General features: G+C 53.3%; 1 protein-coding gene across 2 annotated transcripts in view; it reads left to right on the top strand.

The window, feature by feature from the left end:
- UNC5B (unc-5 netrin receptor B) overlaps positions 1-15890 on the top strand; it is a 123848-nt gene that overhangs the window by 91729 nt on the left and 16229 nt on the right. Inside the window, exons 2-8 of one of the 2 annotated variants that reach the window (XM_051982201.1) lie at positions 818-1039; positions 7102-7245; positions 8173-8276; positions 13376-13556; positions 13936-14103; positions 15207-15371; positions 15599-15631. In XM_051982201.1, the coding sequence (XP_051838161.1) occupies positions 818-1039; positions 7102-7245; positions 8173-8276; positions 13376-13556; positions 13936-14103; positions 15207-15371; positions 15599-15631 (1017 nt within the window). The remainder of the gene's footprint in view (positions 1-817; positions 1040-7101; positions 7246-8172; positions 8277-13375; positions 13557-13935; positions 14104-15206; positions 15372-15598; positions 15632-15890) is intronic. The other variant, XM_051982200.1, reaches the window with a different exon arrangement.

Raw genomic sequence — 15890 nt, 5'->3', positions numbered from 1 at the left:
GATTCCCAGAGAGAAATTCAAGGTCTGGTTTCCCTACTGACCTTCGGGAAGAACCTACATGCTGAGGGAGAGGGAGAGACTCTGGGAGAGCCCAGTTTCAGTGGCTTGGGGAAAAGAGGGGCATCTGGATCCCTTGCCACCCTGGCAGCATTTTGGGGTTGGGGTTGGAGAATTGTCTTTGGCTTCCAGAGCACATACAACACTCCCACCCCCAGTGTCCCTAACATATCCTTCCAGTTTCCTTCAGCCCGGCTGCCTCGATCCATGTGATGGCAAGAAGGAAGAGAGGCATCTAAGGTCAGCTTGCTGGTGGGCTCAGTCTGCCCTACTTTGAGCCCTGTTCCTTAGCTCCATGCTGTGTTTGGTGCTCTGGCACCCTGCCTGTTATAAATTGGAAACCAGATTATAGCTGGGAAGGAACTAATGCTGGGAGTTTAGAGAAAAGTCAATGAGAAGGTGGAGTGAGGTTTGGGGATGAAGCATTAGACATACTGTGGATTTTCAGGATGTGGGCTTATTGAGACCCCTGGATTTTCCTCTCATCTCTGCTGTTTTTTCATTTTAACTCATCGTGAGCTCGTGTGAGTTGTAATTTTTCTGGGCCTTAGTTCTTATTTGTAAATGAATATAAAATATGATTAATTCTCTGAATCACTTCTTCATTTATCTTTTTCCTCACAGTGATGTTGTGGGATCATATGTGGGGGAGCAATGGACTGAGCAATATTATTATTATTAGAGGTGGGAGATACTGGTGAAAGAGATTTACTTGTCCAGCTAAACTCAGTTCTATCTGTTTGTCTCCTTCTGTCTACAGGAATCGAGTATGGTGAAGTTCTTCCAGATTCCTTCCCATCTGCCCCTGCTGAACCCTTGCCCCACTTCCTGCAAGAGCCCCAGGATGCCTATATTGTGAAGAACAAGCCCGTGGAGCTGCTGTGCCGAGCCAACCCAGCCACCCAGATCTACTTCAAGTGCAATGGCGAATGGGTCAACCAGAATGACCACCTCACCAAGGAGAGCCTGGACGAGGTCACGGGTGAGGAACCTCAACTTGCCCTCCCTTGCCTCGTCCCATTCCCTTCCTACCCCATTCCCCCACCTTCTCTGAAGGAGATCCAGGGCATATAACGAAATCACCCTTAGTCAGAAGGGCCCTCACCCACCCCTTTGATATGAGTCGTTTCTTTTACAGGGTAAGACCCTTCCATGGTCCCAGGTGATGTTCACTAGGCTGGATCACAGAATCAGACTCCGATTCCAAAAAGATATTTGAACAACAGACAATATTTTAAAAAGATGAAATTTAATAGAGATTCATTGATATAAATGGGTTAAAATACCAATTGCAAAAATCCAGAATGAGGGAAGTGGGGACCAAATAGCAATTCATAAGAGAAAAAAGTGTTTGTTTTCATGGATTGCTAGGTGAATGTGAGTCAGCAGTGTGACATGGTGGCCAAGGGGTACAGGATGGTAAGAATATATTCTTCTTGAGGACAAGAAGGGTTTCATTTGTGTCTTTGTATCACTTGGCACATCATAAGTACTTAAACAGTATATGCTGATTGATTGAGTGGTAGTACCCAGACAAAAGGGATGACATCCTCCTGTCTTTTCCCTATCTACATCTGGAGTGTTGTTGTTGTTGTTGTTGTTGTTGTTGTTACCGTATTTTATGAGGAATGTCATCGATGGCATATATGACTAGAGGAGGAGAGGAGCCAAATAATAGAAGGAATGGAGGACACCGAAAGCTTGTATTTAGGGTGCTTTAAGGCTTCTCAAGTCTTTGACATACATTATTCCATTTAATCCACACAATGATGCTATGAACTACTATCATCCCCATCATCATCCAAATTTTACAGATGAGAGTCCCTTTGACAGTGCCTCCTGTTTCCAGGTAACCTGAGAGGCTACTTCCTTCTCTCATCTGTTCTGTCGGGTAGTCACCTTGCTACGCCGTGGAAGGTGATTACAGAGAAAAAGACTCCCCCAGACATCAGAAGTCCCAGTCTCGGGATCTGTCCTGGTTTTTGTGCTTGTGGGCATCGTTCCCCCTCATCTGTCAAATGGCATCAGACTAAATGATCTCTCAGCTCCCTTCCAGCTCCGGAATAATGATTCTGTGACTCATTTCAGCTCCAGCACTGGCTCTCTAACTATGATGGCACATTAGTTCCTTCACTGAATGTAATTCTTAGTTCCCTTTAATTCTAGTGACTTCTCTCTTCTTTATCCCCGACGTAGCTTGTTTGTACATAGTTGTTTGCATGTTGTCTCTCCCATTATATGGTAAACTCCTCAAAGACAGAGACTTGTTTGCCTTTTTTTTAATTTCCCAGAGCCTAGCAGAGTCCTGGCATACAGTAGGTACTTAATAAATGCTTGTTAATTGACTGACTGGCAGAACTTGATTAGAAAATGAGGATGGTTGGAATAGCTAATCTTTCAGATCATAGATTGCCTCTGTTCTAGACCCTAGAAATCATCTCTATTTTGCTAATGAAACCTTTTCCACTGCAAGATTTCATTTGAGTTATTCGTGCCAGTGGGATAGTGTAGGGAAAAAAGAGCACTGGGTCTGTATCAACTGACTCAACTCACATCTTGCCTGTGCAAACTTGGGGCAAGCAACTTTACCTCTCGGATCTTCTAAATGTAAAATGAGGAAGAGGCTTGGACTCGGGTGATCTCGAAAGATCCTTCCAGCTGTACATTGATGAGCCTGTGATCATCTGAGCCACAGAAGGAGGTAATGGAGACCGCTTCCAGAGAGACAAGGGAGGCAGGTCCCTGGGGAGCAGCCATTAGAAGGGGGTCTTGGAGATCCGCGGAGGAGGTTCTGTATGGGGATGCTGAGCTTCGTTATTCAGTCTTAGGTGCCCAGGAGACATCTCCACGTCTTGGTGGCAATCCACAGGCTGGCTGCTCATTAGACCACCTCCCCCCCACGGATGGGGGGCAGCTGGAGAAGGGCTAACACCCCGGCGAGCCCACAGATTATTTATCCCAGCTGAGTCTCTCCTTGGGCCCCTGACATCAGCCCAAGTCAGCAAAGGTCTTATAGAGTGGATTCTCGCTCGGGTACACATGGGATTGCTTTGGGCCCCTGAGCTTCTGTGGTTCAAATCTGTGATACTGAGCTACGGACAACGGGAGATTCAGAGAGGCAGATTTCACTGGATAAAGAGGAAAGCCGTCCAGACATTTCGAGCTGCCCAAAAGTGTAATAGGCTGCTTCTGGGGAGAGTGAGTTCTCCATCGTTGTTGGAAGTTGCCCCACTACTTATCAGGGCTGTTGGAGAGAGCATCCCTCTCAGGAGGGGTCCTTCCCTCTCATCCCCCTTCCCTCTCTTCTCCTCTTCCTTCTTCTCCCTCCCCCTCTTCCTCTCTCCTTCCTTCTTTCTGTGCCCCTTCTATTCTTTCTCCTTCTATTTCTCCTCTCTCCCTCCATGATTCTCTTTCCTTTCTTCCTCCTGACAACTCCATATTTTATGGGTCATGAGGCCAGAGATGTGTCCTGACTTCTGTACATGGCGGATGGGGATTGGTAACTGTCCCCTCCGCTCCTAACTGTGACAGCAATAGCACGAGGCCTTATGTGTCCTGAAAATTGGGGTGCAGCTGCCCTCATTAACATGGGATAATGGGGACCGGCCCTGCCCACCCAGCCCTCACCAACTGGGCAGGATGAAGCCCCCACTTCCTGGCGTCCCACGAGATACCTCAGTGTCTTGTGAAGTATTGACAGCTATACTGGTGGTCCTGCCCCTCCGGACATTTACCCTAACATGCCTGGGAGTAGATCAGGGAGCCAGAACAGCCTCCCCTGCGGATGGGATCACCACCCAGGTTAGCTTATTGTCCTCCAAGCCTGGGGAACCTTAGACTGAGAAAACTGGACTCCGCTACTTCCTTCTTGCATGGCCTTAGTCGACACCCACTGGCATGGTACACTGAGGAGCCAGAGAACCTGGGGTCAAATCCTTGCTCACTCATTAATTATGTGACTTTGTGCAAGACATTTCCCATCTTCAGTCCTGAATTTCTCCATCTGTGAAATGATAGATTAGGTGTTCTCTCCCATTTTCTGGCCTGATCTTGTTATTACTGTGCCCCTCTTATCCCACCCTTATCACTGGGTCTTCCAATATGGCAGCCTGCCAACCTTGAGAGGGCCCCCCCTTTGATGGACAATACAACATGAAAACTTCAACAGGTCCTGTGCCTGTGGGGCGCGAGGAGAAAATACTTTGCTGCCCTCAGAGCGCTTACTTTTGGGGTTAGGGGCCAGCATACACTTCCAATAAGAATAATCTCATGATTCAGGCCAGTTCCAGTGTGATGAAGAGAGCCATCTACACCCAGAAAGGGGACTATGGGAACTGAGTGTGGATCCCAATGTAGCATTTTTACTCTTTTTGTTGTTTGCTTGTACTTTATTTTCTTTCTCATTTTTTCCTTTTTGATCTGATTTTTCTTGTGCAGCAGATAATTGCATAAATATGTATACATATATTGGATTTAATTATATTTTAATATGTTTAACACATATTAGATTATTTGCCATCTAGGAGAGGGGGTGGGGGAAGGGAGAGAAAATTTGGAGCATAAAGTATTGCAAGGGTCAGTGTTGAAAAATTATCCATGCATATGGTTTTTTTAAATAGCTTTTTATTTACAAGATATGTGCATGGGTAATTTTTCATCATTGACAGTTGCGAGTTCTTTTGTTCCAACTTTTCCTCTCCTTCCCCCCCTCCCTCCCCCAGATGGCAGGTTGACCAATATATGCTAAATGTGTTAAAGTATAAGTTAAATACAATAATCTATACATGTCCAACATGCATATGTTTTAAAAATAAAAAGCTGTAATAAAAAAAAGAATCATCTCAGACTGTGCCTATGGGGGCACCAGAAGAACTACCTTGCTGCCGTCAGAGCACTTATTTTCTGGTTCGGGGGGCAACGTACACTCAAAAAGAATAATCTCAGACTGTATATAATCTTTCAATGGTAAGAAGGGGAACCCTGGAGGAGTTCAGAGTAGTCTTGGAAGGCTGCATGGAAGAATTAGCAGGATAATGACGAGGGTCCTCAGGAGCCCTCCCACTCCCACATGACAAGCCCAGAAATAGGATTTAGGAACCACCCAACAGGAGTCCTATGCGGTATCCGTGCCAAGGAGCCGCGCCTGTGGACTGCCCAACAGGAGTGCCCTGTATACAACAACCTTGCCAAGGAGCCAGCCCTTCCCTTGGATATGACTACCTTGCCTGGCAGCCCTTTGGACCCTTCTGGTTGTTAAGGGACTTTTCCTGACAATGAGCCTGCAGTTTGCCCCCTAACTCTGCCCTCTGGGGCCAAGCTGAGCCCCCCTGATCTATCTCCTCCACGACGATTCTTGAGATGCTTGAAAACAGCTGCCATGTTCTCCCCCAAGTCTTTCGTTCTCCCGGCCTCATCAGCCACGGTTCCTCATTTTGTCCCCAGCCCGGCCATTCTCTCCGAGATGACGGCAGCCCGTTAGCGTCTTTGATGAGACGTCAGGTGGTGGAAAAGAGATCCTGAGCTTTAGTCTCCTGTACTTTAATTTCTCTCCTTTGCTACATGGCCTTCCCCACAGATCCCCACCCCCTGTCCCGGGAGCTCGGGCAGGATTGACTCATGAATGAAGTGCACAAGGCTGAAGGCCGGGCAAAGGCCAGTGACGGGCACTCGGGGGGCGGGCGGGCCATTTATCCAAGGAGGATCAGGGGCCCCAGAGCCGATCAGCTCCAGCCAAGACAGGGAGCTAAGAAATCTCTAAGAGCCTGAGGAAGCTGCCTCTGAGGGGGGGCCCTGCCCCCAGCTCCATCCTGTTCACGCTAACTCCCGGCTCAGCCTCGGGAAGAAGCTTATGTTCCATGTCTCTCTGTGGAAGAGTTGGTGGGGGAAGGGGTGCTGGTCACAATCAGTGAGAGAGGCTCAGTGTCTGGAGAAGAAGAGAATTGGAGGGGTCTTATTGCATATACATAACATATACACACACACATATAAAATATATGCATATGTATATGTTGTGTATATATATATACTATACATGTGTATGTGTATGTGTGTATATTTCACACATACACCACATATTTAGGGCTCTTACCCATAGTCGGGAGTGGGTTTGAGGTCAGGAGACCTGGATTTGAAACTTGGCTCTCTCCCAGCATCATCTTGGGAAAGACATTTCTACTTTCAGCACCTTAGTTTTCTCATTCTGTGAAATGGGCAGGTTGGACCAGCTGAACCTTTGAAATGCTTTCTAGCTCTGCTAGAAAGCTCTGGGTGGCTTGGATACACGTCCCCCGACTCAGACTCAGTGGGCTTTCGGCCACAACCCACTCCCAAAGGTCCAGCAGCGGTTCTGGGTCACTGGAAGGCGGGGCTGGTGCTCAGGGAGAGGTCACACTGCAAGGGGAGCTGTCCAGCGTAGGATGTGCTCACCACGCACTTGGGCACTTCCTTGTGGCTCCAGGTGTTCAAGCCCAAGATGAGTCACTGCTGTCCGGGAGGAAACTGCAGAGCAGAGTCCGGCCCTGGCTGGAGGGGGGCTCTCTAGGGTCCCTTATAATTCAAAGGTTCTTAACAAAAACAAACTCAGTGATTGTGAGATTCTGGGATTCCGAGAGTACCGGATCTAGGATTCTGGGATGGTTCCCTCTTCAGGCTCTCTCCCATGGCTGGAACACATGACTCCCATCGCTTCCGGGAAGCAGCTCTTTAAAGCTTTTAAAGCTTAGTTGGACAATCACTTCCCACAGAATGTTCAGGCCTCTTTTGTTCTATTTATTGCTTTGATTATTACTTATTTGTATTGTGCTTATTTTGCATGCTCTCTATAAGGAGAGCGTAAGCTCCCCGAGGGCAGGGACGGTTTCTATCTCCCTCCCGGTGTTCAGCACGGGCCGAGGCCTCGGTGCTGGCTCCTTGAGTGCCTGGCTCTGTGCCCGGGCAGTGCCCTTGGGCAGGGGAGAGAAAGACCTTTTTCCTTCTCCCATTTCAGTTCCCCCGCTCCGACCCTTCACGGCGCAGCCTGACCCGTGTTTCTCCCTCCCTTCACAGGCCTGCTGGTGCGGGAGGTGCAGATCGAGGTGTCCCGGCAGCAAGTGGAGGAGCTGTTCGGGCTGGAGGATTACTGGTGTCAGTGTGTGGCCTGGAGCTCGGCCGGCACCACCAAGAGTCGTCGGGCCTACATCCGAATCGCTTGTAGGTGTCTCCGGCACCCCGAGCCTTCCCCCTCCCTGTGGGAGCCGAGGAAAGCAAACAGATAACACTAGACAGGAGAGAATCCGATTTCTGTGTTGTTCAGTTGTGTCCTGAATTTCTTTTTTTTTGAATTTCCTGGCAAAAATACTGGAGAGATTTGTGATTTCCTTCTCCAGTCCATTTTACAGATGAGGAAACTGAGGCAAACAGGGTGCAGTGACTTGCCCAGAGGCTGGAGGAGGCCAGTTTGAACTCAGGAGGATGAGTCCCAGGCCCAGTGAGCTCTATTCACTGCACACTTAGCTAAGTGGGGGATTAATACGAAATTATAATAGACAGTAGCATCTCTGGATCTGCCTCTGGGGCCCGCTTTCCCCGGGTTCCAGACCCTCTGTTTGCCTGAAGCTCCCTCATAAAATGACGTGATTGGTCCAGGTGGGGTCTGAAGTAGCTTTTTACTTAAGTCTGCGATTCTGCCCCCAAGACCCCCAGGGCCCCGTAACCGCCACCCCGGGCAGCCTGGCCAGGGCCCTCCCCGGGGTGGTCTCTGCTCCCCCGGCCCCGAGCACCAGTCAGTGGGCAGGGTCTTGCAGCCTTTGCCCCCTGGCGAGGGCCCGAGCCCACTTTCTCAGAAGCAGCCCGTCAGCGGGATGCTTGCATGTGGCGGTTCCGGGCCCGGAGCTCGCTCCCTCATCCATCCTGAGTCCAGTCACCCCCATTCCCAAGCTCCAAGCCCGGCTTCGGGCGTCCCTTCCCAGGGAGTGTGCCGCCATCTAGTGGCGACAGCACCGGCACGGAGCCCCCGCCTCCCAACCATCCCCTAGAGAAGAGCTTTGTCCGGGGAGGCAGAAGCCTGGGAGCTCGGGCCTCCTCCCCCGTCAGGTGGCTGCCCCCGCTCGCGCTAACCTGCTGCTCTCGCCCTTCCAGACCTCCGGAAGAACTTTGACCAGGAGCCGCTGGGGAAGGAGGTGCCCCTGGAGCACGAGGTGCTCTTGCAGTGCCGGCCCCCCGAGGGGGTGCCCCCCGCAGAGGTGAGTGAGGGCACCGGGCCTGCCCCCTGGTCCCGACCCGCCGCGGCCCTGCCCTCCGGCCCAGGAGAGGCTCCCTTTAGTGCATCCCCATCTGCCGGAGGAGGGGCGTGGTCCCTCAGGTTTCTCCATTCTGGCCTTAAACCTGTGCCATCCCTCCCCTAGTGGGGCCTTGGGGATCCCCTCCTCCCCCTGCTCTCCCCCGACCTGCCCCTCCTCCAGCTGCCCCCCGCCCGTGTTTGCCCTTTAGCTCCTAAAGTTGTCAGGCCGCAGGGGCTGGGGGCAGAGTGCCCGGAGAGCCCCTTGTCCAATGGCATTTTATGGCTCTGAGCCTGGTCTTCATTGACCACGGCTCCAATGCAGCTCTTCCTGCTAACAGGCCCAGCTCTTAGTTAACGGGAAAGACAGTTGTTCCTTGAGAGGCAGAGTGGCCCGCGCTGGCTTGGAGGCGGGAAGTCCTCGGGCCCGGGCCCCTCTGGCAGACTGGCCCCGTGAGCCTGTCAGGGCCTCGGGCACAGCGCGAGAGAAAAGTGCTGATCTTCACCCATGGGAACTCCCTGTAATAATGAAGTCGGGGAGGAGAGAAGCAGTGGGAGGAGGGAGGAAGGAAGGAAGGAGAGTAGGAAAAAAGAGATGGAAGGAGGGAGGGAGAAAGAAGGAAGGAAGGAATGGAGGGAGGGGGAAAGAGAGGATGGAAGGAAAGGAAGGAATGGAAGGAGGGAGGGGGAAGGAAGGAAGGAGAGTAGGAAAAAGAGATGGAAGGAGGGAGGGAGAAAGAAGAAGGAAGGAATGGAGGGAGGGGGAAAGAGAGGATGGAAGGAAGGAAGGAATGGAAGGAGGGAGGGGGAAGGAAGGAAGGAGAGTAGGAAAAAGAGATGGAAGGAGGGAGGGAGAAAGAAGAAGGAAGCAAAGGAAGGAGGGAGGGGGAAGGAAGGAAGGAAGAAAGAAGGAATGGAAGGAGGGAGGAGGAAGAAAGAATAGAGGGAGGGAGAAAGGAAGGAAAGAAAGAGTGGAAGGAGGGAGGGGGAAGAAGAAAGGGAAGAAAGGAGTAATGGAAGAAGGAACAGAGGAAGGGAAAAAGGGAGGAAGGAAGATAGAAAGAAAGAAATGGAAGGAGGGAGGGAGAAAGGAAGGAAAGAAAGAGTGGAAGGAGGGAGGGAGAAAGAAGAAGGAAGGAAGGAATGGAAGGAGGGAGGAGGAAGAAAGAATAGAGGGAGGGAGAAAGGAAGGAAAGAAAGAGTGGAAGGAGGGAGGGGGAAGAAGAAAGGGAAGAAAGGAGTAATGGAAGAAGGAACAGAGGAAGGAAAAAGGGAGGAAGGAAGATAGAAAGAAAGAAATGGAAGGAGGGAGGGAGAGAGGGAGGAAAGAAGGTAGGAAGAAAGAAAAGAAGGAAGAAATGGAGGAGGAAGAGAGGAAAAAACAAAAGAAGAAAGGAAGGACGATAGGGAGGGAGGAAGGAAAATAAAGGAGAAAAGGAGAACAGACTTGCAGGAGTCTACACCACACAGGATCCCCCACTTACCTGCCTCCCCTTCACCTCCTCTCTTTGGTTCCTTGTCTCCCTTCGCGCCATCCCTCTAAGTAAGAGACCTTCAGAGAAGCCCTCCCTGACCTCCTTGTGGAAGCCACTTCCTAGCATCCCTGGCAGCTCGAGCCCTGGTGTCTGGGAGCGTTCCTGGCTCCGCCGAGACCCCCTCAGGGCACTGGTGAAGTTCCAGCAAGATGATGCAGCCGCTCGCACGGGCTGCACAGATGGAAGGGGGCGTGAGGGATGGATGGGCTTGTCAGGAGACTGTCAGCTGCTATTTGGGCCCAAATGTTTATTTTGGACGGCGGGGCTGCTGCTCTGACTCCTCATCCCACACGTCACCTCCACGCTGGTCCGGGGCTGCTGAGTCTGTCTAAAGGTCCATATACGCAGATGAGCCTCGGGGGCAGACTCTGAGGGGTCCCTGCTGATGGCAGCTCTTTTAGGGGGACCAAGCACTTCTGCGTGTTCTCACGTTCGGTCTTGTGTGATATAAACACATCTAGGTTATCATCCCCATTTTACTGCTTAAAAGACTGAGGCTCAGAGAACTTAAGCTCTTGGTCACACAATATCAGAGATAGGATTCGCACCCAGCGCGCCCGCTCCCTTTCCATCCCCCACGCAGCCAAATGAGGTGGAAGGGGCAGTGTGGGACCTTGAGCAACATCCTCGGGAAGAACTTGGATCACTCAATGGGAAAGATTAGGGGAGAGCATCAGGACGGCCCGGGGCTCAGCATGGCAGCCGTGAGATGGGGTGCAAGGGCTGGGCACGGTCAGGGACAGGGAAGGCCTGGGGAAAGGCAGCTTAGCTCCGTCGGCAGGTTAGGAGCCGTGGAAGAGCTCGGGTTTGTTCTGCTTGGGAGCAGTGCAGGGGCCTTGCAGAGGCAGATTTGGTTTTGCTGCAAAACAAAAGCAAAGAAAAGCTTCCTGACGCCGAAAGCTCTCGGACGGTGGAACGGACCACGTTGGGACGCAGTGATTTTCTTGTTCTTGGTCTTCCGGCCATGGCTGGGTGCCCGGGACGCTGGAGGAGGGAAGGGGAATTCTCCAGCACGTCTCTGGGATGCGTCCCAGCTCTGGGGTATTATGAAATCATCCAACTTCCCAAGTCTCAGTTAGCTCCTCTATAAAATGGGGATAATAACGCCTCACAGCTTTTGAGGGAAGCTCAAAAGAAGTCTGTGAAGTGCTGTTTAAACCTTCAAGTAGCATATAAACGTAAGCTATCATTATATTCCTGTTATTGCTGTGAGAAAGTGGGATATGGATGAAGGGGATGTGTGAACTCCCCGGCTCTCCTCCTCTCCCCTCCCACCCTTCCCTAGACGGGTCCATCCCCTTCCTCCCTGCTTAGGAGGAGCACTCCTATTAGCCTTGGACACTGAATTATCTTAAAGAGGCAGCAGATTGAGAGAGATGTTATTACATAAAATATCCGTGGGTGTGCTTAGCATTCATCTACTGACCTGAGGTTGGTCAAGCGCCTTACAAATATGATCTCATTTGAGCTTCACAGTGACCCTGGGAGGGAGGAGCTATTATTATACCCATTTTACAGGTGAGAATACTGAGGCCGGTGTCTGAAACATTATGTCCATTATGGCACCACGCTGCATGGAAAGGACCAGTAGAGGTAGAAGCTCCGTGGAGCTTTGGACAAGCCATTTATCTCTCTGAGCATGTTGTTGTCATTAAAAAATAAAAAACGAGCGGGTTGAAGTTAAATCCCCTCTGCCAGTCCTGGGAGAAACTGCAACAGGCAAGTTTAGCAACGGGAAGATGTCGAAAAGTCAACCCCAGGATGGGGAGAGAGTGAAGAGATGACAGGAAGAAATAAGCATCTAAAGAACTGCCTCATGAGAGGCCAGGGAAGCCAAGCCTTTGGAGGAGGAGGGTCCTCCCACTCACATCTCAGGACAAAAAAGGCAAAATCTGTCTGTCCCTCTCTCCCCTCCCATCCCCCTTTCTCTCTTCTCCTCTCTCCCTCCTTCCTTCTCTTTCTCTCCTTCTCTTCCCCCTCCTCTCTTTCCCTTTCTCCCCCTTCCCTCTTCTCTTTTCCTCTCTCTCCTCTCTCCTTTCTCTCTCTCTCCCTGTCTGCCTCTCTCTTTCCCTCTCTCTCTCCCTTCCTTTTCTGCCCCATCCCCTGTGTGTCCCCCTCCCCTTCCCTCTGTCTCCCCTTCCCCCTTTCTCTCCCTGCCCCCTTGATCTCCCCGTTGCTAATGAGCGCCGCGCCCCCGAGCCCTCTGCACGCCCCGACACCTCCATCACCACAGCCACAGCCTTGGTTCGCACGGGGTTAGGGAAAATAAGGGGGGAAAGTCTTGTTTTTGCTCCTTGCCCTCATCCACTCCAGAACACAGAGGAAGTCATCTCGTGCAGGTTTCCCTTGCTTCATTTGTAAGGAGACAGACAGTGGTGCCCTTGCCAGCCTCAGATGTTGCCACACTTTGTAGGCCTCTCTCCGCATGCTCCGAGACACGGGCCGAGGTGACCCTGCAGTTCAGAGAGTGCCCCACACGAGCCCCCGACCCTGGGCAGGCCGCTCAGTCTCTGCGCTCCTCAGTCTCCTTGTCTGTCAGGAGAGAAGCTCGGACTCATGGCTGCAGATCAGTGGGGCTCCTTCCCCATCGCTGTGCGCTCTCCCCAGTGAGCCAGGGACCGGGTCTCTCTCCATAGCGGACACTCTCCCTCCTGGCCCCTGGCCCTCAGAGTCCCCAGTGAGTCAGGGACCGGGTCTCTCTCCATAGCGGACACTCTCCCTCCTGGCCCCTGGCCCTCGGAGCCCCCAGTGAGTCAGGGACCGGGTCTCTCTCCATAGCGGACACTCTCCCTCCTGGCCCCTGGCCCTCAGAGTCCCCAGTGAGTCAGGGACCGGGTCTCTCTCCATAGCGGACACTCTCCCTCCTGGCCCCTGGCCCTCGGAGCCCCCAGTGAGTCAGGGACCGGGTCTCTCTCCATAGCGGACACTCTCCCTCCTGGCCCCTGGCCCCCGGAGTCCCCAGTGAGTCAGGGACCGGGTCTCTCTCCATAGCGGACACTCTCCCTCCTGGCCCCTGCCCTCGGAGTCCCCGGTGAGTCAGGGACCGGGTCTCTCTCCATAGCGGACACTCTCCCTCCTGGCCCCTGGCCCTCGGAGTCCCCCGCTCGGCCCCCGCCCCGCAGGAGGCCTTCCCCGAGCCCCGGCCGGATGGATCACTCTGGGGTACCTCCGGATCCACTTCTCCGTGTACCTCGCGTACGGGCCTTCACCGTTCCCTGATAGAACAGCTCCTCGAGGACACCACTTTTGTCCTTGGTTGCTTGGTCCCGGCCTTGTCCCTGGCCCAGAGCTCACAAACGCCTCGGGAGCTAAGCAGAATTTCCCAAATTTGGGGACTTGCTCCACCCGGAAGGAGCTTCATGTTGGATTTGAACGTCTCCTCTTTCTCCTTTGTTACACTCCAAGCGCTCAGTGTGTGTTAAGCAGGTGCCCTGGGAGCGGGGCCGGCCTGGCCCTCGGGGGCTTCCCGAGCTGGGGGGCACTTGTTCCTTGGATGTTAAGTCCTCCTCTCTGCCTCCCCCTCCCCCAGGTCGAGTGGCTGAAGAACGAGGATGTCATCGACCCTGCTCAGGACAGCAACTACCTGCTCACCATCGACCACAACCTCATCATCCGGCAGGCCCGGCTGTCGGACACGGCCAACTACACGTGTGTGGCCAAGAACATCGTGGCCAAGCGCCGGAGCACCACGGCCACCATCATTGTTTATGGTAGGGCTCCCTCCGCTTCGAAGCTGCTCGTTCCGAGAGGGAGGGCGCCTCCTGGGAGGCAGGGCCATGTTGGGGTTGTTAGCCATGGGGTGGATGCTTCAGCAACAACAATGACAGTCTCTCTCCCTCCCTCCCTCCCTCTCTTCCTCCCTTTTCTCCTCTTTCCCTCCCTCCCTCCCTCCCTCCCTCCCTCCTTCCCTCCCTCTTCTCCTCTTTCCCTCCCTCCCTCCCATTCTCTTTCCCTCCCTCTTCTCCTCTTTCCCTCCCTCCCTCCTTCCCTCCCTCTTCTCCTCTTTCCCTCCATCTTTCCCAACCTCTCTTCTTCCTCCTTCCTTCTCTCCCTCCCTCCCCCCTCTCTTTCCCTCCCTTCTCCCCAAAGTGAATGGTGGCTGGTCCACCTGGTCAGAGTGGTCGCCCTGCAACAACCGCTGTGGGCGGGGCTGGCAGAACCGCACCCGGACCTGCAGTAACCCTGCGCCCCTCAATGGCGGCGCATTCTGCGAGGGCCAGGCCTTCCAGAAGGTCGCCTGTACCACCATGTGCCCAGGTAAGGGCAGGCCTCAGATGGCCCACACAAGCTTACCTGTTGTTTCTCCTTCTGATGCCCCATCGCCCCCTCCCCGGGGACAGGCCAGAGGTTAGCTCGGAGCCCCCGGAGGCTCAGGAAGCTGCCCTTGGGGGCTTCCTTCCGGGGATCACTTAGTGGGGTCTCCCACAGATCCCCCCTCACCTGGTGCTGCCCATTGCATGAGCCCAGAGATCCCTGGGAAAAGGCACCGCCCCCACTCCTCACCTGAGACTCCTCAGCTGCTCTTCCCAGTCTGATGATGAGTAATCCTCCTCTCTTTGTTTCATTGTCTGCTTTGTGTGTCTGATACCCGACTCTCCATATGCTCCTCTCTCTGTGTTGTGTCCTGCTCTCTCTGGGTGTGTGTCTGACTGTGAATGGGTAACTTCTGTCCGCCTCTCCATCTGTCCGTCTGTCTGACTGTCTGTCTGACTTTCCGTCTGTCTGACTGTCCGTCTGTCTGACTGTCCATCTGTCTGACTGTCCGTCTGCCTGACTGTATGTGTCATACGCGTGCTGTGTACCTGCGTGTACCTACCTTGTTCCCCCGCACACCTGCGGGCCCCTGTGCTCCCCATGTTTCTCCATCCCGGTGTGAATGCGTGACTTCTGTCCGCCTCTCCCATCTGTCCGTCTGTCTGACTGTCCATCTGTCTGTCTTTCTGTCTGTCTGACTTTCCGTCTGTCTGACTGTCCATCTCTCTGACTGTCCGTCTGACTGTCTGTCTGTCTGACTGTCCATCTGACTTTATGTCTGGCTGTCCGTCTGTCTGTCTGACTGTCCGTCTGTCTGTCTGACTGTCCGTCTGACTGTCTGTCTGTTCATCTGACTGTCCGTCTGTCTGACTGTCCATCTGACTGTCCGTCTGACTGTCCGTCTGACTGTCTGTCTGATTGTCCATCTGTCTGACTGTCCATCTGACTGTCTGTTTGGCTGTCCTTCTGTCTGACTGTATATGTCGTGCGCGTGCTGTGTACCTGCATGTACCTGCCTTGTTCCCCCGCACACCTGCGGGCCCCTGTGCTCCCCATGTTTCTCCATCCCGGTGTGAATGCGTGGGCGGCTGCTGCGTGATCCACAGTAGACGGAGCGTGGACAGGATGGAGTAAGTGGTCGGCCTGCAGCACAGAATGCACGCACTGGCGCAGCCGGGAATGCACGGCCCCCCCGCCCCAGAACGGGGGTCGGGACTGCAGCGGGACGCTTCTGGATTCCAAGAACTGCACAGACGGGCTGTGCACTCAGAGTGAGTGAGCTGGCGCTGGGCGGGCCGGGCGGGGGCCAGCAGGCGTGGGGGGAGCGGGGGGGAAACAGCAGGCCCGACCCCCCAAAGCTGTCCCCAACCACCGGCGCCTGCATGAGGGCCCGCCAAGGGGGGCTGCTCTGGGCCTCCCACGTGTCATTTCTGTGTCATCTTCATCTTCATCATATTCACCCATATCATTTTTTCTTTTACTTTGTTTTCTCTAACAGATAAAAGAGTTCTAACTGAACCCAATAGCCACCGTAAGTCCCCATTTCATGACCATTTTCTATCTGCTATGGGATCATTGGTTCTCTCTAACTGGTTGTCTTCTTATGGGCTGGAGAGGGATGAGAGGTCTCGGGGGCTGGGGGAGCGGAAGAACCGAGAGTATCTCGTTCCTGGAACCTGCGTCCTGAGGATCCAGAAACCCGGAGGGGGCTGGGCTTTCTCCGCATTCTGAGGGGTGATAGCATCCAACTGGGTGCATTCTGCTTTGTCAAATAGAGACCGCACACTTCC

Source organism: Antechinus flavipes, chromosome 2 (genome assembly GCF_016432865.1).
Source record: "Antechinus flavipes isolate AdamAnt ecotype Samford, QLD, Australia chromosome 2, AdamAnt_v2, whole genome shotgun sequence".
In the NCBI taxonomy this organism is placed as follows: domain Eukaryota; kingdom Metazoa; phylum Chordata; class Mammalia; order Dasyuromorphia; family Dasyuridae; genus Antechinus; species Antechinus flavipes.
Note: the sequence above shows the minus strand (reverse complement) of the source record. Positions and strands in the feature narration are given on the sequence as shown.